Source organism: Gekko japonicus, unplaced genomic scaffold (genome assembly GCF_001447785.1).
Source record: "Gekko japonicus isolate JY-2015 unplaced genomic scaffold, Gekko_japonicus_V1.1 scaffold1064, whole genome shotgun sequence".
NCBI lineage: Eukaryota > Metazoa > Chordata > Lepidosauria > Squamata > Gekkonidae > Gekko > Gekko japonicus.
Genome location: NW_015176004.1, coordinates 331,408 through 353,055, shown reverse-complemented (window position 1 = coordinate 353,055; position 21,648 = coordinate 331,408). Strand labels below are relative to the sequence as shown.

Here is a 21,648-nt window from a genome sequence, read left to right as displayed (position 1 = left end):
CAGCACACTTCCCCGGAAGGCTCAGGCCTAAGGAACAGATGCTCGTTTTAAAAAATTAAAGCCTGTTTGTTGTCATCATGCCCTGCTGGTAAGCTTCCAGGGGCTGAGGAGTCATCAACTGATGTGTTAACCCCCCACCTAGTAAGATAAGGATGCTTATACCTTTACTGGGGTGGCGCTTATATAAAGTGGTTTGCGGTGGCACAGTAACCAGCTGTTGTGGCAACTCTAGACTGGGGAATGGGTCTTTGGAGTACTTTGAATAGTTGTCCAGAGTTGATAATACATGGCCGTGGCCCATGTATTAAGTGTTTTAAATTGTTTTATGCTGTTTTATCGCACTGAGTGCCATACTGCTGTAAGCCACCCTGAGCCCGCAAATGCGGGGATGGCGGGGTATAAATAAAATTAAATAAATAAATAAGGGAATTGTAATCCCTCCCACCCCCACATATTTGCACATATCAGGTGGGAACTGCATGTCTTACGTCAATCCTCATGAAGTTCAGTGATGAAATACATCATGGAGATCGGCTTCTGCTGTGCACACAGACAGCGGATCGATCAGTTACATAGGAAGACGGAAATGTTAAGTTTGTTTTGCCAGAGCATCACCCAGTCATGCAAACATAAAGGTAACGTTTCCTGGTGGTTCTGCTAACAGAAGGTCCCTGCTTGCCTTCTAATGGTGGTGATTTGGAGTTCTTAGCAATAAAGAGTTCCTGCACCAACTGTATCTTCACAATGCAGGCTCTAAAATGCCTCTCAACTCCTAAAGGTAATGCGCACATGTATGAAGACATGGGGAGGGGGGGGTTAGGGGCCATAACAGTGTTGCAGAAAATACTTATAGAAGGTGCCAGCTTTACAGCCTTTCCAACTTAAAAAACCTCAGCAAGTGTTTGGGAAGATCTTACTTTCCTTTTTTTTGCTTGAGATCCTAGACAGCCACAGTTACTTGGATTTAAAAAGAATGGGGCTAAATAGTTCCATGCACAGTGGCATAACTTCACAGGGAATGGGTCCATAACTCAGTAATGTACAGAGCATGTCTCCATTTCACACATCTCTAGTAGCAGGAGTTATTTATAATCCACCTTTCTCACAGTGACTTGAGGATTATACATAGTACAATCAACCAAATGGGACATTCAGTAACTAATGCATTAGGATTTTAGAAGTCTGGAACTACCAGAAAGAATTTAAGCATAGCATAAGTATTCACAGGCGTCAGGAAAGATCTTTCTCTTCCTGTGATTTTGCAGTTCTTGTGGTTGAGGCAGAGTAAACAGCCATTTATCTGAACCCAAGATCTCTCTTGTTCTAAAGTAGCTGCCCCATGCCGACAGAGATTGACTAATCTGTATATTATTGTAGCCCCTTTTCACCCTGTCTTACATAAACACACATTGGCTTCATCATGTGGCTGTTGGTCTAGGTTTGCTGCCAACTTTGGCTTGGAAAATTTGTGATTTTTTTTTTTGGGGGGGTGCCTGTGGTGGGGAGAATTTGGGGAGGGACCTCACCTGGAATCTATGGCAGGGGTCCCCAGCCTTTTTGAGCCTGTAGGCACATCTGGAATTCTGACACAGCATGGTGTCCGCAGCATGACAATGTCCTCTTTTTGGATTGGAAGGTTAGGAATATTCCTAGTGAGGAGTAGCAGTTATCACAGCTTAAATAGCAGGGGTATTTAAAATGAGATTTGATAGGGTTGCCAGGTCTTCTCTGGCCACTGCTGGGGGATGGGGGGGGATTTGGGGATCTCCTGGAGATTTGGGGATGGAAACCGAAGGGAAAAAAAGGGGGGGGGGAACTTAGCTACAGTCTAAGAGGGTCAAGTTAACATATAAATGATATGACTACTACCTTTGATGGAAGTGACGCACATCCTGACGAATGGGAAATTCGCTACCAGAATAATTTGGAGAATTGGCGCAGCTACTATCTATGGCCCACTATGCAAACTTGTAGCAAATGCAAATATATAAGACATATAAACATATAAGAAAGCAACATCTGGTCATATACACACACACACACACACATATATACACAAAATTCTTTATGCAGATATTTCTGGATGTGTCATTGTAAAATAAAGAATATTGACCACCGAGGAGCTGAAACACTTATGGTCCTTAGGTCATAAGTTTTAATTGGATATGTATAACTATCAGCTTTGACGATATACCCTTCTAATGGTGGTGATTTGGAGTTCTTAGCAATAAAGAGTTCCTGCACCAACTGTATCTTCACAATGCAGGCTCTAAAATGCCTCTCAACTCCTAAAGGTAATGCGCACATGTATGAAGACATGGGGAGGGGGGGGTTAGGGGCCATAACAGTGTTGCAGATGATACTTATAGAAGGTGCCAGCTTTTACAGCCTTTCCAACTTAAAAAAACCTCAGCAGGTGTTTGGGAAGATCTTACTTTCGTCAGTCGGGAAATAGGTCCTCTTTTTTGCATTCCAAAATATGGCAACCCTACGTTCTCCGAATCCGACCCTTTTAACTAGCACGGCAATGCTGGGGACTGAACCTGGACCTTCCTGCCCTCACAGGAGCCATCCCATATAATGAGTCAATAATAAACCAAGGACCTTATAGGCCATGAATAGCTGGTTTATATTGGCAGATACAAGTTTAGTAAAAAAAGAGAGAGAGAGAGAGAGAGAGGGGGGGGGAGAGAGAGAGAGAGGGGGAGAGACCGGAAGTTCCCTTAAGACCTCCACGGTGGGGGCGGGCGTTACTCCGCCGTTCTCAACTGGGATGCGCTTCCGGTTGCCCTGGAAGTAGATGCGGCTTGGCGGCGGCGTGCGGCTGCTTCGGCCGGTTTCCTGGGCGGCGGTTTCGGCGAGGCGTTCCCTTGGTTCTCCGGTCGGAGCCCTCCTCTGTGGCGGGAGATGCCGTCGGAGCAGTTCCGCATGGAGACCCTGCAGGCGCTCCGGAGCAGCCGCAAAGGGCAGCTCATCTACTGCCGGGAGTGGGACCCGGGCGAGGTGCGAGGAGGAGGGGGGTTCGGCCGGCCTCGGGCTGCTTTCGGCGGGGGCGGGCTGGGCCACCACCAATATATGGGGTGGTGGCTGGGCCCCGTCGGACTCGGGTCCGGGGGGGGGGTTGGACTTGGATCACTTCGGGCTGGCGGGAGGGCCGAGGCCAGAGGTTCAAAGACAATTATTAGGTTTGAGTGAGTCAAGTAGTACCTTTAGAGAGCAACAAGAGGCATAAACTGTCGGAAATTCCAACGTTAGAGATTGCGGAACTTAATTCATTTTAAAATAATCATTAACAACAATTAACATCAAAAGCATTAAACAAGCAACAACAAGATATAAGGATCAAGTAGCCTCAAAAGTCTATTATGTAACAGTAAAAACTATTTTAACGTTTTTGAACATTTAATGACCAATACATTTTCGGAATAATGGACACACACACACACCACGGGCTGAATAGGGACCTAGGATTTTTATCTCACCATAGATGGCAATTTTCTGCCTCTGTGCGTTTCTTGTGCTCTAATCAAGCTGGTTGCAACATGCGTGGTACCTGTGCATCCTTTACAACAGTTTGTGCAGCATCTCTCCCACCCTCGGACTAGGATAAAAAGGTAAAGGTTCCCTTGCTCGAAAGCCAGTCGAATCCGACTCTAGGGTTGCGGTGCTCATCTCCGTTTCAAAGCCGAAGAGCCAGCGCTGTCCGAAGACGTTTCCGTGGTCATGTGGCCGGCATGACTAAACACCAAGGTGCACGGAACGCTGTTACCTTCCCACCGAAGTGGTCCCTATTTATCTACTTGCAATTTCTTGCTTTCGAACTGCTAGGACTAGGATAAAAGGACTTAAACTCCCACCTTCGGACTAGGATAAAAGGACTTAACTCTATGTTTTTACTGCACCGTGTTTGACGAAGGGCGCTTTGACTCTCAAAAAGCTCATGTCCTGAAAACTTTTTTGGTCTCTAAGGTACTCTCCTACAACTGCTGTACAGCAGACCAATGCGGCCAGCCTCTGGAACGAAGATTATTATTATGTATGTAGTGGGAAAGTGGGTAGAGGGAGCTTTTTCTTACGGGCATCCAATAAAGTTGATGGGTAATAGGTGCAGGACAGACAAAAGGAACTACTTTATCCAGTGAGTAACTAAACTGTGAAATTCACTGCCAGTGGAGGTAGTGACAGCCCCAAGTATAGGTGGTGTTAAAGGGAGTTAGGCAGATTCATGCAGAAGAGGCCCAGCACTGGCTACTTGCCATTGTGACTTAAAATAACCTCCATAGTCAGAAGCCACAAACCTCTGAGGCAACAACTAGGGAAGGCCTTGGTCTCTGTGCCATATTTGCTGACCCTTCAGGGCAACCGGTTGGCTACTGTGCGAAACAGGATGCTAGACTAGATGAGCCATGGGTCTGATCCAGCAGAGATATTCTTATGTACTTAGTATATATGTAAATATTTTAAAAGCAGCTCCACACAAGCAGAAAGGTAGCTCCTTGGAGAAGACTGGTCATAAAAACTGGTGTGTATATAAAGGTGTTGTACAACTTGAATGGGTCTGCATGGATGCTTTCACTGATTCAGAAAAACCTTTACGACACCTTTGGGCAGGATGTATTTGCACAAGCTCAGACTTTCTTGGAAGTTAAAAGCTGACTTTCCATGGTATGAGGGAAAGAATGCTGAATGGTCTAATTGAAAATCGGTGTGGTATAATGACTGGAGTATCAGACTAGGATTTGGGAGGTAAAGGTAAAGATTTCCCTTGCTTGAAAGCCAGTCAAATCCTACTTTAGGGTTGCGGTGCTCATCTCCATTTCCAAGCCAAAGAGCCAGCACTGTCCGAAGACATTTCCGTGGTCATGTGGCCGGCATGACTAAACGCCAAGGCGCACGGAACACTGTTCCCTTCCCACCGAAGCAGTACCTATTTATCTACTTGCAATTTCTTGCTTTCGAACTGCTAGGTTGGCAGGAGCTGGAACCAGAGACAGGAGCTCACTCCGTCATGTGGCACTTGGGTCTTGAACTGCTGAACTACCGACCTTCCAGCCTGCAGTTCAGCATCTTAACCACTTGTGTTCAAATGCCCACTTTGCCCTGGAAGGTTGCTGGGTGGCCTTGGGCTAGTCACACATATTCAGCCTAACCCGCTTCACAGGGTGGTGAGAATAAAATTGAAGCTGCTTTGGGCCCCCAGTAGGACCCAAAACGGAGCATAAATGGAGTATAAATGAAGCAGATATCGCACATGAAGGTGTGTGCATTATGCGTTAACAGTACAGATTCAGCAAGCAAAATGTTAGTATATGAAGAAGACAGGATCTAGCTCAGCCTGCTTTTTACGTGTTTTCCATTTTAGGGAAGGAGCTGTGTTTTAGCAGCAGAGAATCTGCTTGTCTTGCAGAAGGTCCCCAGGTCAATCCCTGGCATCTCTAGTTTTTAAGAAAGGATCTGTTAGTAGGTGATGTGAAAGACCTCTACCTGAGACCCTGGAGAGGTGCTGCCCAGTCTTAGAGGAGGAGGAGGAGATTGGATTTATACCCCGCCCTTCACTTGGAGTCTCAGAGCGGCTTACAAACTCCTTTCCCTTCCCCTCCCCACAACAGACACCCTGTGAGGTGGGTGGGGCTGAGAGAACTCTGACACAGACTGCTCTTTTTCAAGGACAGCTGTGCCAGAGCTTGTGACTGACCCAAGGTCACATCAGCAGGTGCAAGTGGAGGAGTGGGGACTCAAACCCGGTTCTCCCAGCTTAGAGTCCGCACACTTAACCACTACACCAAACTGGCTCTCTTAGGAGATGACACCAACCTTAATTGGCCAATGGTCTGATTAAGTATAAGGCAGCTTCATGCATTCATGTATTTACAAGGGAGCTAGTTGGGCAGGGGTGGGTGGGGGGTTTAAGCCCAAGGGAGTGCTGAAAAAAATTTTTTTGTCCTCCTGCAGTCTTCAGGAGTTCACCATCTCATTCTGCACATGCAGATCAAGTCTTTGGAACACACTGTGTCCATGTGAACTAGTTTGCCTTCTGTGGACTACTTTCCATTCAGTCTTCCTTCCCTGCCTTGCTTTTAAATAGAATATGTGTCTGGATATATTTGAGTTTCAATGGCTATTTTAGAAGCACAACTAGTAATATCACAGGCATTTGTTTGCAGCCTAAATGCTGACATTTATAGGCTCTGTGCCCCCACTTTATATTTGTGTGTGTGTATCATGAACCTGATAAATAGGACATTAGTGTATTGAGTTTTGAGACAGTTAGTGTCTGAACTAGGATCTGGGTTCAAATCCCCCCTTACCCATAATGCTCCACTCTCATCCTAGCCTACCTCACGGGGTTGTTGTCAAGAGAGAATGGGGAGGGAATAATGATGTAGGTCACTGATGGATGTTCCTTGGAGGAGGAGCAAAATCGAAATGTTGTTATTTTGCAGTTTCATATGTGAATTTGTTGCAGATCTTTATATTATACTTGTTTTTAATTTAAAAATCTGGGTGGTAGAGTGGCTTAAGGCCAAGGCAAATTAAATTTTATAGCACGAGTGTTCATCATCTGTCTTTCTATGCAGCCCCACAGTGGGACTGCACTTGCGCAGGCCAGCTGCAGAGACTGATTTTCTAGCTTAAAAATAGGAAATCTGAGCATCTGAAGAGAGGGAAGAAGAGAAGAAGAGACTGGATTTATACCCCCCCACCCTTCACTTGAAGTCTCAGAGCGGCTTACAAACTCCTTTCCCTTCCCTTCCCCTCCCCACAACAGACCCCCTGTGAGGTAGGTGGGGCTGAGAGAGCTCTTTCAAAAACTGCCCTTTCAAGGACAGCTCTTGTCAGAACTATGGCTTGCCTAAGGTCATCCAGCAGCTGCGAGTGGAGGAGTGGGGAATCAAACCCAGTTCTCCCAGATTAGAGTCTGCACACTTAACCACTACACCAAACTGGTTTCGCTGAAAGTGTCATATGACTCGGGATGAACCACACTCATTCTCTTTTTCGGCACCATGAGAGCGGTTTGATAGCTTTTGTCTGTTAATCTGTTGTCTCTGAGGCAATTTACTTCCATCTCAAGTCAATCGTTTTCCTCAGTTTATGTGGCATCTAAAGCCTTATTTAAGAAATGTACAAGGTGTGGTCTCAAGATGACCCACACTGTCAAACATGACTATTCCCCAATCTGCCTTGAGGAAAACCATGAACTCTTCGGTTGCCAGATATGAAAAAAAAATACCCCAAAGGCTCGGGCAGACAGGGCGTTATGTTTAAAAGCCACCCTTTGGGAGAGAACCTTTCTTCATCGATTTCCAAGAAAACCATTGTGAGTCATCTGGACCCGACTACGGGCCCGACGCCTGGTTCCATCTTGAACCCATTGTCCATAAAATTGATTCCAACCTTGGTACCCACAGCACAACCTAAATGAGCTGCCTCAGTTACATCCAGGCAAGAAAAGGCGTGCATTTGCTCAATATCACTAGAACCTTCCACTCAGCTCGGGTCCCAATCGGAATCTCCAGCCAAATGGCATAAGAAGTCCAAGTCGAAGGACAAGGAGAGGTCTAAAACTACCAACCCCATTGTATTGCCCAGATTACCCAAGGCTCCCACGGTTCTGATTCTGCTAGTGCCACAGACCCTATCCCCGCATCTGGTATCAGGCCAAGAATCCTTACCTGAACAAGAGTTTGACAACTCATCTCTTTCTCCAGAACCAATTATACCTCTGGAAATGGTCCCAACCTATTGGGAAGCACCTATGCAGGATCCACAGGAGTATTTCATGTCTCTTTGCTACCTGGACCGTTGGGGCCAGGACCCCTCAAAATATAGCCTTGACATGGAACCGATGACTGTGTTAGAACATTCCGACCTTCAAATCATACCCCGTTCCAAAACACACTCTCTCTCTACTGTTTTACATGAAAGTCGAGAGACTGCTTCCGAGCCCTCTCCAGAAGACACAGTGGGTGATCCCAACCCTATTCCACCCCATGAAGACTAAAGACTGTACATTGAAATGATGATACGTATGGCGAGAGCACTGGAGCTCGATGTGGCAGTCTCTGATTCAAAGCCTAAGGATAAGATCCTGGCTCGGCTGTATGCAGATTCTCCGACCAGAGATGCCTGCCCTGTCCTTGAAGGCCTGGAGGACCTTCAAGCTACACCTAGAAAGCCTGAGAATTTATATCGAGAGAAACCCGAGAACGCTGCATATCTACTATCCCATCCAGCTTCATCATCATCTGTTATAACTAATGGGATGCAAGCCCACCATCAACACAACTCCCCCCACTGACCATGAAGGTTGCTGTCTGGATTTTCTTGGGAGGAAATTTTATTCTTCGGCTGCCTTGAATGTTAGAATTGCTAATTATGAGACCATAATGGGGAGATAGGAGCTGCGGTGGCTCAAGTGGTTAAGACGCTGAACTGCAGGCTGTGGAAGGTCAGTAGTTCAGCAGTTCGAGACCCGGGTGCCGCATGACGGAGTGAGCTCCCGTCTCTAGTTCCAGCTCCTGCCAACCTAGCAGTTCGAAAGCAAGAAATTGCAAGTAGATAAATAGGTACCACTTCGGTGGGAAGGTCACAGCGTTCTGTGTGCCTTGGTGTTTAGTCATGCCGGACACATGACCACGGAAACGTCTTCGGACAGCGGTGGCTCTTCGGCTTTGAAACGGAGATGAGCACCGCAACCCTAGAGTCAGATTTGACTGGCTTTTGAGCAAGGGAACCTTTACCTTTTAATGGGGAGATATCAGCTGTTCTTATGGGAGAGCTTGGAGAAATAAATGGAGATGCTTCCTAAGGAGGCAAAAAGCCTCGCTAAAGTAATCCAAATGGAAGGAATCAGACTTTCTAAGGAACAGATGTGTTGGGAAACACTCCGCCGAGGTGTCAGCCCGTGCCATAACCTCTGCCATCGTTCTCTGCCACCACTCATGGCTGAGAAACACCACCCTGCCACTGGATACAAGAGCTAGAATAGGGGTCTCCCGTTCGAGAGACCATCGCTCCTTTCCCAAAATACTGACGAGTTCCTGTCAGATATAAAAAAGAGTAGACAAATGGATCATTTGCTCAGTGTCGACCCCCAGCAGATACAGCGTTACACCCCGAGGCAACAACCTTTCAGTGCCCCATTCCACCATCCACAGAAGCCTCAGGCACATCAACCTTATTTGTATCTTCCCATGCGACAGTACCAGGGTCAGAGTTCCTCCTGTGGTAAGCGCAAGGGCACTTCACACGTGTGACCCTCTCAGTACCAGAGGGAAGTTGGGCAACAGCAACAACAATAATCAAAAATGTTACTAACCACCATACAGTCTAAGGACGACTTGTCTTTTATTGATTGTTTATCAAAATCTTTGGTTCAGTGGAGTTCCATATGTTTGAACAGTTGGATTTTATCTGTTATTGCACATGGTTATAAGTTAGAGTTCGGTTCACTTCTACCCTTGATTCCTGGCCTGTGATAACCACTTTCCTGAGTTGATAATTCAGTTAGCAGAGTTGTTGTGAAAAGGGGCAGTGGAGGGAGGTCCCCGAGGGCCTTCAAGAACAAGGTTTCTATTCCTGTTTTTTGTTGTTGACAAAAAAAGATGGTAGCAGAAGCCCGATTTTCGATTGAGGTCATTAAACGAGTTCTTGATAGTTAAAGGTTCAGAATGGTCCCTTTACCATCAGTTCTGGAGTTGCTTTCTAAGGGCATGTGGTTTGCTGTATTGGACTTGAGAGATGCCTATTTCCACATCTCTGTCCACCACTCCCATAGGAAATACCCATGATTCAGGCAAGGTCATTACATTTTCCAATATGCGACTTTACCATTTGGCCTAACCACTGCTTCTCTTGTTTTCATGGAATGTGTGGCCGTGTTGGTAGTACATTTAAAAACTAAAGGTTGCATGATATTTCCTTACTTGGATGACTGGCTTGTAGTTTCAGATACTCAAGACTCCCTACAGAGTCATATCTATCTCATCACTTTGGGTTTGGCAACAAACTTTGATAAGTCTCATTTAGAGCCCTCCTTACAGGTGCAATTCATAGGCCCCCGCCTAGACTCCCACATAGGTAAAGCCTTCTTATCTATTGACCGAGCACAGGTTATAAAACTTTTGTTAGCATCGTTTTTGTAGGAAACATTTTCAATCAGTCAGACCCATTCAATGCTTCCTTGCAGCAGGATTTCTCAACTCAAACATCCTGGAAGAATTTGTTGCACTATCAAGGAAGCCATCCCAAATCTCAGCTGATTCATGTATATGACAAAATTACAAATCAGCTCGCAGATGCTCTTAGGATGCAATCAGTGCAGCAACAAGCTCCTAAGGAGTCAGGTGTACAAGGGTGACTTGACTATGAATGCCTAAATATGAAGGCTCAGATGTGTGTCTTTTATCAGCAGTACAGAGAATTAAATTTACTAAGACCTCCAGTGATCTATTTTGAGCTTAAGTGTAAATTAAATCAAAATTTTAAAAATAAAAAGCATTCATACAAAAATGCTGGGATCTTCTTCTTCAGGCCACAATTAAAAATGATACAAAGAAATTCTGGGCTCTAGTCCTTGGAGAAGAAAATGGCTCTGAATAGTTCTATTTCTGCAAACAATTGGCATGACTATTTATAAGCATCAGCTTTTTAAAAAACAAATGAGATCTCATAGTGGGTTAGGAGGGAGGGAAAGTGTATCTGCACAGAAGATGTCGGTGAGCAATAGTTACAGGTAAGTGCAACCCTGTTTTCATCATCCGTCTTGCTGTGCAGGCCCACACTGGGACCACTCTCAAGTATTTACCTGTGGAGGAGGGTTGAGCCTCTCATTGGAACAGGGAATGAAGGACAGTTTCCCCACGTCTGCATCTCTTCTCTCTTGCAGTTCAGTGGCACGGTGGTGGATAAACGTGTCCTCCGAAGCCCAGGCCACTGCTTTACAGACATCGAGTAGGGGAACGTGCCGGTGGAAGGCAGCTGAAGATCCCTGAGCCCGGGTAGAATGTGCTCTAAACCCCCCCCCCCGGCAAAGTACTCCTGACTCCTCGTGACAAGAATGAATGGCAGACAGCAGTGTTCCCTCTAAGCTGAGTTAGTGTGAGCTAGCTCACAGTTTTTTATCCTCCGGCTCACACATTTTTGTCTTAGCTCAGGAAGGATGGCTCCAGAGCAAACTAATTTATGCAGTAGCCAAGTTGCTTGCTCACAGCTTTAATGTCAGTAGCTCACAAAGTAGAGTTTTTGCTCACAAGACTTCACAGCTTAGATGGAACATTGGGAGACAGTACCCACCGTGATAGTGTCTGGGAAGATGCTGCCCGGTCCCAACAGCCAACTAGAAGCCTGTTAGATTTTTGAAAGGGCTTAGTTCTGTCAATGTAAGGTGCGGTGTCCAGAACCCAAAGGTTACCCCTGCAAAAACGTTGGCATCATGATACCAAGAGAGAAGAGATGCAGGCGTGGGGAAGCTGTCCTTCATTCCCTGTTCCCATGGGAGGAAAACAGGGTTGCACTTCCCTGTAACTGTTGCTCATCGACGTCTTCTGTGCAGACACACATTCCCTCCCTCCTAACCCACTGCGAGCTCTTATTTGTTTTTTAAAAAGCCGATGCTACTAACTACCATTACTGTGCTCATGGCGGCTTGGTGAGAACTGAGGGAATGGAGTGGTCTGCCCCAAGGCATGTGACGGTTTTGGTAGGAAAACCCGCACGTGCTCAGATGGCCTAGGGTCGGACCGCCCAGTTGTAGACTTTTAAGCTAGAAAATCAGTGTCCGCAGCCAGCCTGCACAAGCGTAGTCCCAATGTGTGTCTGCACAGAAGACATCGATGAACAGCAGTTACAGGTAAGTGCAACCCCGATTTACTTATGTATTTTGTTTCCTCTAGGAGATTCTGGAAGGGGTCAGAGCCCCCCCTGAGCTGTCTCCCTATTCAGGTTGGGTGCTGGAACAGCTGCTCTCCCGCTCTCCAAAGGAAGGTCCTCACTTCGCAAGCTCAGCTCCAGAAGAAGAATCCGCTCCTGTCACATCCCACGTGTCCTCTCTCGCAAACACTGCTTCACCCACTAGCCTGTTGCTTTCCAGACCACTTTCAACAGAAGCACCAAGTGATGCACAGGTAACCGGATGGCAATTCTTGGGGCCTTGGTCTGTCTTCTCAGAGCTGCTCTGTGTCTTAGTCTTGTGAAGCTATGATAGTCTTCAGACTTCTTCGCCATCGTTTGTTCCTTTGTTCAGTCCTTCCCTTTCATCTGAGACTTCCATCATCAGTACCTGCCCCATCCTGTGGTGAGGTAACAGCTGTGTCTGTTAACAGGCTCAAAGTCAGACCTTGCAGCATAGTTTGCACAAATCATAGATTAGAAACAACCAGCCTGTAAAACAGCAAGCTGCAGCTAGAGCTGTTCTCCGATTTCATGTTCCATCTGCTCAGCACTTGCTTTGTAAGCATGATGGCAGTAACTGATTTATCAGTGTGAGCGAGTGTGGTGTAGTGGTTGGAGCAGGATTTGAGAGGACCCAGGTACAAATCCCCATTCTGCCGTGGAAGCTTTGCTGGGTAACTTTGGGCCAGTCGCATGCTCTCAGTCCAACCTACCTCACTGGGTTGTGACTAAAATGGATGGGAGTAGAATTATATAAACGGCTTTGGGTCACTGCTGGGAAGAAAGGCAGGGAATAAATGACGTGGACACAATCAAACCATAGTTAGAACAAGCAGTAGTTTGCAAGTAAATGATGTGGACACAATCAAACCATAGTTAGAACAAGCAGTAGTTTGCAAGTAAATGACGTGGACACAATCAAACCATAGTTAGAACAAGCAGTAGTTTGCAAGTAAGTGATGTGGACACAATCAAACCATAGTTAGAACAAGCAGTAGTTTGCAAACTTACTTCAGGCCATCACTTCTGATTCCATTGTTTTGGCCAGTCACAAAGCATGGTTTGTCAGTTTTGTTGTTGTTGTTCAGTCGCACAGTCGAGTCCGACTCTTCGCGACCCCATGGACTAGATCCCGCCAGGCCCTCCTGTCTTCCGCTGTCCTCTGAAGTTTGCTCAGTTTCATGTTCGTTGCATCGATGACACTGTCTAACCATCTCATCCTTTGCCGTCCCCGTCTTCTTTGACCTTCAGTCTTTCCCAGCATCAGGGTCTTCTCCAGTGAGTGCTCCCGTCTCATTTGGTGGCCAAAGTATTTGAGCTTCATTTTCATTATCTGGCCTTCCAGGGAAAAGTCAGGGTTGAGGCTCAAAAGAGGCGCACGTTGGCACTGAGTACTAGGTTGGATTGATCTAAAAGAATACAATTCTAATGTAAAGTACTCCTGTTATGTCAATCAGGACAAAAGGCAAATCACTGATGTAAGTGAAAACAAACTGCCAACTATTATTTTAATACTTTCGAATTGGTTGCTATAGCAAGGCAAGTGCGATGTAGCGGGTTGAGTGTAGGAGGTGGGCCAGAGAGAGGTGAGTTCCAGTTCCAACTCAGCCGTGATGCACGTTGGACTACTTTAGGAAAGGCTGAGTGAGAGAGACTGGCCCCATCTCCCAGGGTTGTTGTGAAGATAAAATGGAAGAGGGCAGACAGAGCAATGTATACCGCCTTGAAATCGCTACGGATAAAAATGTAATGATAGGACATGACCCCCCCCTCCCACATATTTTATAATTTTTTTGGAGTCTGCAATCAAATAATTTTTATAAAAAATTATTTATTCACTTTATAGTCTGTGCAACATTTTCCGATTACCAGAGACCCCTTATATGTCACGCCTGGAAAAGCACCTCTCTGTCGTACTCTGAGGTGACGTGTGTTCTGCTGCCTCCTTGTCTTCCTTACTTATTTTTGCTGCCACTAAAGGCTCTTGAAATTCTTAGTTGGACCTAAGGAACAGGAAGGCCTAGTTGTATCTAACAGAATGACAGAATGGTCAGTGTGTGGGGGTGGCTCTGAGGTAAAAGGCAATCCTTTACTCTAAAGAAAACAGTTGTTTTCTCTTAAACGTGGAGTTTATTTAGAAGTATAACAGCATAATGGTTTCAGTAAAAATCATAAGCATAATGGTGTCAGCAATGTTCCCTCTAAGCTATGGAGTCTTGTGAGCAAAAATTCTACTTTGTGAGCTACTGGCATTAAAGTGGTGAGCGAGCAGTTTGGCTACTGCATAAATTAGTTTGTTCTGGAGCCCTCCTTCCTGAGCGAAGATAAAAATGTGTGAGCCGGAGGCTAAAAAATTGTGAGCTAGCTCAGACTAACTCAGCTAAGAGGGAGCACTGGGTGTCAGATAGGTATAGTTTTTCTTGTTTCTCTGAAGTTCCTTAAGTAGACCTGGCTGCAAAGGCTTATTTTCTCACTTGCCACTTGCACTAATAACTTCCACTAAGCTCAGTTTCCTAACTTGCCACTTAGATGAATAGCTTCGACAAAGAGCACAGATTTCTCTCACAGCACCTCACTCTTCACCACTCTTTTACAAAGCCTCTCTCCAAACCAGTCAACTCTGCCCCCTTGGGTACAGCTACCATCCAGTCATGACACACTTCAATCGCCCATCCAGCCCCCTCTTTTTTTTACTCTAGAGTCCTTCATTTTAAACCCCAGCAACATATAGACACACACACACACAGAGCGCTTTTTTTCTGGGGGAATGCACCAGAACAGAGTCCCGGAACCTCTTCAACAAAGTTCTTTTAAAAATGTTTAAAAGTTCATGAGTCTTCGGTATACAGACTGAAAACTTCATTTCCCTCTTGGGAGTTCCGGCACCACTTAAAAAAAAAAAAGTCCTACACACACACCACAAAAATAAAAAAACACACAAAATATTTACATAGCAAACACTGCAGGGGTCCCCAACCTTTTTGATCCTGCGGGCACTTAGAATTCTGATGTAACATGGTGGGCACAGCCACAAAATGGCTGATAAAAAATGGCTACTGTAGAGTATAGGCATGTAGAGTATAGACATGATATGCTAAACAATGCAGTAAATGGTATTACATAAGTATAAAAACAAAGCAGTGAGAGTAGGATTATAGGATAACAGAAACAGCAAATAGTCTCTGAGTCGACTTCAAGAGTAGACCCCTGTAAAGGGCATTTCAGTAGTCTAGTCTCAACATTACCGTGGTGTGGATCTAGTGGCCACATCAGCTGAGTCAAGGTAGGGGGCCTGTCTTCCTGGCTGAACTAAGTTGGAAGAAAGCCCAAAAGAGTGCACAACAAATTATTAAAAGCTACAATGGGAGTTACAATTTATTTTAACAATAAAAAAGGAGAGTGCCAGAACAAAGGAAAGGGAGACTGTTCCCATTATAATCAGCCACCTTCACATGCTCCTTCAGAGCTTGCTCTTCCACAGGACGGGAGGGTGAATGCCTTCTGGGCAGTCTCAGGAAGAATATTCCTGGGCGGGGCAGGGGGGGGGAATCAGAGGTTGAAGGGAAAGGTAAGTGGGAGTGGCAGTTTTCACAAGTTTGCAGGAAGAGTCGGAGGGAAGAGACCGCTGGCGTTGATTGAAGATGCCACAGGGGTTCATTATTAATAATCCATTTCTAAAGTGCTTTCGGCCCCGACCTGGACGGCCCAGGCTAGCCTGACTTTGCCAGATCTTGGAAGCTAAGCAGGGTGGGCCCTGGCTACCAGGGCTATTTTGGGGCAGGAACGCACAGGAACGGAGTTCCGGCTGGCTCCCGAGTTGGCCACGCCCAGCAGGAACTCATTAGCATAATAGGCCACACCCAACAGCAGAAACTTATTCGGATTGGCTACATTAGGGGTGTGTGGCCTAACATGCAAAGGAGTTCCTGCTACAAAAAAGGCCCTGGGTTTTGACAACAGGATAAACAGAATAAGAAGCAAAAGGTGGGTGTGGCTGGATAACCACACTTCTGGTAACACGGGGGTGCGGCCAAATGTGCTAATGAGCTGTGCTGTCGGGGGTGTGGCCTAATATGCTAATGAGTTCCTGCTGCTGGGTGTGGCCTATTATGCTAATGAGTTCCTGCTGGGCTTTTCCTACAAAAAGAGCCCTGCAGTGGCTACTATTTGGATGGGAAGGAATACCAGGGCCATGATGCCGAGGCAGGCCATGGCAAACCACCTCTGAACGTCTCTTGCCTTAAAAATGCCACCAGGGGTTGCCATCAGTCGGCTGTGACTTGATGGCAACGACAGCAACAACACAAAAGCGCCTTTGAGTATTCAGAGCACTTTACATTTTATTGTAATTCTTGCAACGGCTGAGTTTTATCCTCATATTTCTTTTTGGGGGGGGCCACTGGGTTTTGAGAGAGGGAGTGAAATTCGAACTGCGGTTTTCTGACCTGTGGCTCATTCTGTCAGCCGCTCCGCTAAAGCCACTGCTGCAGTACCCTGCCTTGCTCTTTCTCCCTAGTTTGCAATTGCTCTTCTCAGTCTTGCATCCAGCCGCTGACTTTTGTTCCCTTTTTGCCCAGGACTGTGACGAATGGAGAGATCTGGAGACCAACCAGGAGAGCGTTCCTGTGCCTCCCCCTTCAAAAAGTGTGGAGGTGGAAGGCCTGATACGCTTGCATGAGGAAATCCAGAGGCTGAAGGGAAAGGTAAGTGCAGAGCTCTGTGCCGAAGGGAAGAGTCCTCACGATAGCTGGAGGTAGCCGTGAAAACAAGTTCACCGTTCAGTTTACAACCGGAAGCAACAGAACGTATGGCGGTTTTCAAGCAGCGGCTGGATGAACCCTTGTCAGGGATGCTCAAGGCTGATCCTGCATTGAGCAGGGGGGTGGACTAGATATGGCCTGTGTGACCCCTTCCAAACCTATGATTCTATGAGCTAATATGGCTAGATCTATACATGTTTACTCACGTCGAGTGCTTGTGTACAGATCTTCACTGCAAAGAGATCATCAAGGAACTGTTACCAGTATAATCACAACACGATTTGAGTTGCTAAACTGGTTGAAAAAGATCCAGAATCCTTTGTTTGTGCAGGCTGTGGAAGGTCGGTAGTTCAGCAGTTCGAGACCCGAGTGTGCCGCATGACGGAGTGAGCTCCTGTCTCTAGTTCCAGCTCCTGCCAACCTAGCAGTTCGAAAGCAAGAAATTGCAAGTAGATAAATAGGTACCACTTCGGTGGGAAGGTAACAGCGTTCCGTGCGCCTTGGTGTTTAGTCATGCCGGCCACATGACCACGGAAATGTCTTCGGACAGCGCTGGCTCTTCGGCTTTGAAACGGAGATGAGCACCGCAACCCTAGAGTCGGATTCGACTGGCTTTCGAGCAAGGGAACCTTTACCTTTACCTTTTACACATTTGGTAGGATTCTGTGAACAAACAGAAGGTTTAAGCAGAATTATGATGTGGCATAATATTCGCTGCCAAACCAAACGTTTATTACGGTCATAACACCAGTCACAATAAATACAGATAAAAAGGACAAGTTAAAATGAATAAATACATAAAGGATATTATTTATAAATAAATAAGATATGGGATACATGTGTAAAAGACACACTCATGTATGTGTAAAAAACACACTCATTTCATTAATTTTATTTCCCAGCAACTGACGTTTCCTTCATCAAGTGATGCCACTTTCTGAGTGCTATCGCACAGAATTTTGCTACTGCATATGATGCAGTTCTCTGACTATCATCTAATAGATATACCCGAAGGGTTTCAGAACTAAAATCTATATAATACTGCAATGGTGTGGCATAATATGTAAGCTGCTGAAATGAGCCATTTAATTAACAGATATCTTTGTTCAGGGTGCATAACAATGCTTGCAATACGATTCATTGTACTTTGCGTCATGTGGAGAATATAAATAGACCAGACTGCAATCTGGAAGTTCAAGTAGAACCTAGGAATGAAGGTGGTGTGGTCCTTTGACCTCACTCAGTAACTCCAAAGCCTTTTCAAATTGAGTTTGGAACTAGTTTGCTTATGTTTTTGAACCAGAGAAAACTATTTGTAACGTTTGCTGAAGGCTCTTGAGGCGGGGGAGGGGGGACGGGGACGCGGTGCCTGCCGACACTTTTTCTGGTGCTGGCCAAGTGGTTTTAGAAAGTGGGTACAGCCAGGCGGAGGAGCTTCTGATTGGCCACTGAGACTTGATTGGCTGTGCAGATTCTTAACAATGTTGCTTTGGCGGCACAAGGATCTTCGCTGTGTGACTGAAGATGAGCTGTGGCAGTCAGTTTGTGGCTGACTCCACTTCTTGCAGCAGTCACCCCGTGGCATCCGTTTTGTGGCTGTGCCCGTCATTCTGTGACGGAAGTCCCAAGGTCCCCAAGGGATCAAAAAAGTTGGGGTTCCCTGCTCTGAGGTGTCTCTTCCCCCTGCACAGGGAACAGGCAGGTCTTCTGCAAGGATGGGGTGGCTCTTCCAATTGAGCCGACCTCCATTCCCAAAGCAAATTTCCATTTAACAGGGAAAATGGGGTTGCCTTCATTTGGAGATCACCATTACCTGATAAGGAACGGATTGACACTGTCTAGATATTCAGGGGGACTTCGGTGGATTTTATCTTCAATGCTTGTACCATTTAGACAATTCCCTTTGGGAGGCCAAATTCTCCTAGTTTATGTTGAGGTGTTAGCTTAATGGCCGCATGCTGGTTGTGACCTTTAACGCCCTTCATGACCTGGGACTCACGTATCTGAAGGACCGTCTCCTTCTGTATGTCCCTGTACGCCAACTGAGGTCATCGGGCAGCCATCTGTTGGCCATCCTACCACTTAGGGTGGCCCGTCTGACATCGACCAGAGCCCCAGGCTCCGGCTCTGTGTTTTAAATGTTTTATGGAGTATATATTTCATATCTCATAAAAGTAATTCATATCCTTATCTGTCTATATTATAAAGCTAATTTGGGGTGACCACACTCGATGCGCTCCCTCAGCCATAGGCTGAGGCGGCCGCCACTCACACCGGGGACGCTGACCACTGGCCGCGGTTTCTACCCTCGCCCACAGAGGCACCGCTGGAATGAACGTGCCCTGCAATTCGAAGAGAGAGCTGCTTTGCTGTGGCCACACTCACACTCCCTCAGCCATAGCCTGAGCCAGCCGCCACTCATGCCGGGGCCGCTGGCCGTGGTCTCTGATGCCCACCCACAGATGTGGTGCCAGGGCGAGCATGCCCCACAATTCGAGGACACCGTAGTGGAGTCTCGCCCAGCCACCCAAACAGCCACCATGTCCGTCCTCTCCCGAGCGCCCATAGCCAACACACTAACTACTACACCACACTCCCCAGCAGGGGGGGGGGGGCCCCGCCCCAATCCTGCTACCACTGCCCTCACCTGAGCCCGGCTACAGGCTCCCGGCTGCCCTGCGCCCAGACAACAGCCGCACCACCCACTCCAGCGCATGGGGGCCGCCTCCGGCCATGCCTGATCCTGCTGCCGCCGCCGCCGCCAACTACATGCATCTGGCTGGCCTCTCACCTAGCAGGGGGCAGTGTGCTGCCGGCCCCAAGGCTGCTGGAGGTTACCCAGCCACTCCCTCGCCCCCTGACTCTGGGGGGTCGCGCGGGGGGAGAGATCGGGAGACTGGGGGCACCTGCATCGCGCCGAGCTATGGCCCGTTGTCTTCCTCCACAACGGACTTTGCTCCTGGTATATTATACTCCCTTTTGTGTTTTAAACAAAAAAAGAAAAGAAATTGAGGTTACATTCCATTTACACAACCAACAAACCAAACCCAATCCAGTTTGTATCCTCTTTTTTTCTCTTATTCCCTTATCCCACCCGCATATTGGCTCTGGCTCTGTGGGGAGAGGAGCCCCCCCCCTTGGAGTTCTTCAGAAGGCACTTTTGTGAGGGGGGTTGAATGGCAGAAGGGGGGAGGGGAGTGATTTGTGGGTTGTTATACTCCCTTTTGTGTTTTAAACAAAAAAAGAAAATAAATTGAGGTTACATTCCATTTACACAACCAACAAACCAAACCCAATCCAGTTTGTATCCTCTTTTTTTCTCTTATCCCACCCGCATATTGGCTCCGGCTCCGTGGGGAGAGGAGCCCCCGTCCTTGGAGTTCTTCAGGAGGCACTTTTGTGAGGGGGTTTGAATGGCAGAAGGGGGGAAGGGAGTGATTTGTGGGTTGTTATTTTATCTTTCGTCTTAGCTGACGATGTTTTAACTGTTGCAGTAAGCCACCTTGAGCGACAAGGAGAGGTGGGGTATAAATGTTTTAATAAATAAATATGTTTGTAGCATATGAGGGTCAGGGTAAAGTTGTAACCTGGAATTAGAAGGATATTTGACCCAATAGACTGTGAAATTGAACACTGAGGAGGGGGAATGAGCAGCCGATCCGACGTCCCCTACGGCTTTGGAGAAATGCGTGCGAATGCTCGGGGACAACCTCGGGAAATGTCAGAAGACAGCATTCAGCTGAACGGGGCTCCCAGAGGAGGTGGAACAGCTCCTTAGTTGCTCTTGCCTTAGCCCCCTGCCTCACAGCCAGACGTGTATTTCCCCTTCCGTTCAGGCCACTCCTCGCCACAAGCGTTTGATTTTTGAATTTTGCAGTCAAAACAACACAACCTGTGCACGCATGCCTAGACTTGCAGCCAGGCATTCAGAGTTTCCTTTATGCCGAATGTGTATATGTTTTTTCGCAGCATGACCGAATCTCTCCCTCTTTGGCTTTCTGGCCTACAGGAAGAGCTCAGGAAGCGCCTGGAACAGCAAGAGCAGGTGGTGAAGGCCGCCTCAGAGGAGGCGAGCGAACTGCTGAAGCGCTTCGATGAGCTCAAGGAGCTGAAGCAACATCAGGAATATCAAGACTTGAAGCAAGTGATCGAGAGCAGGTGAGAGGAATGCTCCCTCTAAGCTGTGGAGTCTTGCGAGCAGAAATTCTACTTGGTGACCTGCTTGGCATTAGAGTTGTGAGCGAGCAATTGGGCTGCTGCATCAGTCAGTTTGCTCTGGAGCCCAATCCTTCCTGAGCGAAGACAAAAATGTGTGAGCCGGAGGCTAAAAAACCGTGAGCTGGCTCACATTGACTCAGCTTAGAGGGAACACTGAAGGTTCACTTAATCAGACCAAGAATTTGGGGTGGCGGGGAGTCACAAGGAGAACGAGATTCCGTGACTTGCTCACCCTGGAAGCCCGGGCAGCTGGAGAAGGTGCTGCCGGAGGACAGGAGCAGTGTGTCTGTCCTAAAACACAGTCTCTGGCTGCATTCTTCTGAATGTGAGGAATCTTTTGTGAGGAGGCCTGTTGAGACACACAGCTGTCCCGCCAAAGGGCTCATCCCTTCCTGCGGTGGCCAGCCAGGTGTTTTTGCAGAAGCCCACGCCGGAAGCTGTGACAGCAATACCTGTCATCTCCTGTCTGCTCCCCAGCGGCTGGTATTCAGAGGAACGCTGTCCTCTGTACACAGAGGCGTGCGTCGTTAGCTGTGGATAGAACGTGAACATATCTAACATTTTATCACAATTACTTTCGCCTGCTGGAGTAAAGAACTTCTTACAATTGTGAGAGGTTCTGGAGTTTAAATCTACCTGGGGATTACACCTCCTCAGTCCTTTAGTCCTAATCCAAATTTTTATATTTTTTTTTACAGTGGTTATTCAGTGGTGAGTAAAAATGCCTTCTGCACATGCTCAGAGGCATGCATTCTAGTTATAACAAGCTTTTTGT

At 46.9% G+C, this 21,648-nt stretch overlaps 1 protein-coding gene across 1 annotated transcript in view; it reads left to right on the top strand.

Annotated features, from left to right (window-relative positions):
* Nucleotides 1-2,818: 2,818 nt before the first annotated feature.
* The window catches only part of GLE1 (GLE1, RNA export mediator), a 49,074-nt gene continuing 30,244 nt past the window's right edge, over nucleotides 2,819-21,648 (top strand). The window contains exons 1-4 of the mRNA XM_015426460.1: nucleotides 2,819-3,003; nucleotides 11,898-12,128; nucleotides 16,473-16,598; nucleotides 20,665-20,813. Coding sequence (XP_015281946.1) covers nucleotides 2,908-3,003; nucleotides 11,898-12,128; nucleotides 16,473-16,598; nucleotides 20,665-20,813 — 602 coding nt within the window. The 5' untranslated portion in view covers nucleotides 2,819-2,907. The remainder of the gene's footprint in view (nucleotides 3,004-11,897; nucleotides 12,129-16,472; nucleotides 16,599-20,664; nucleotides 20,814-21,648) is intronic.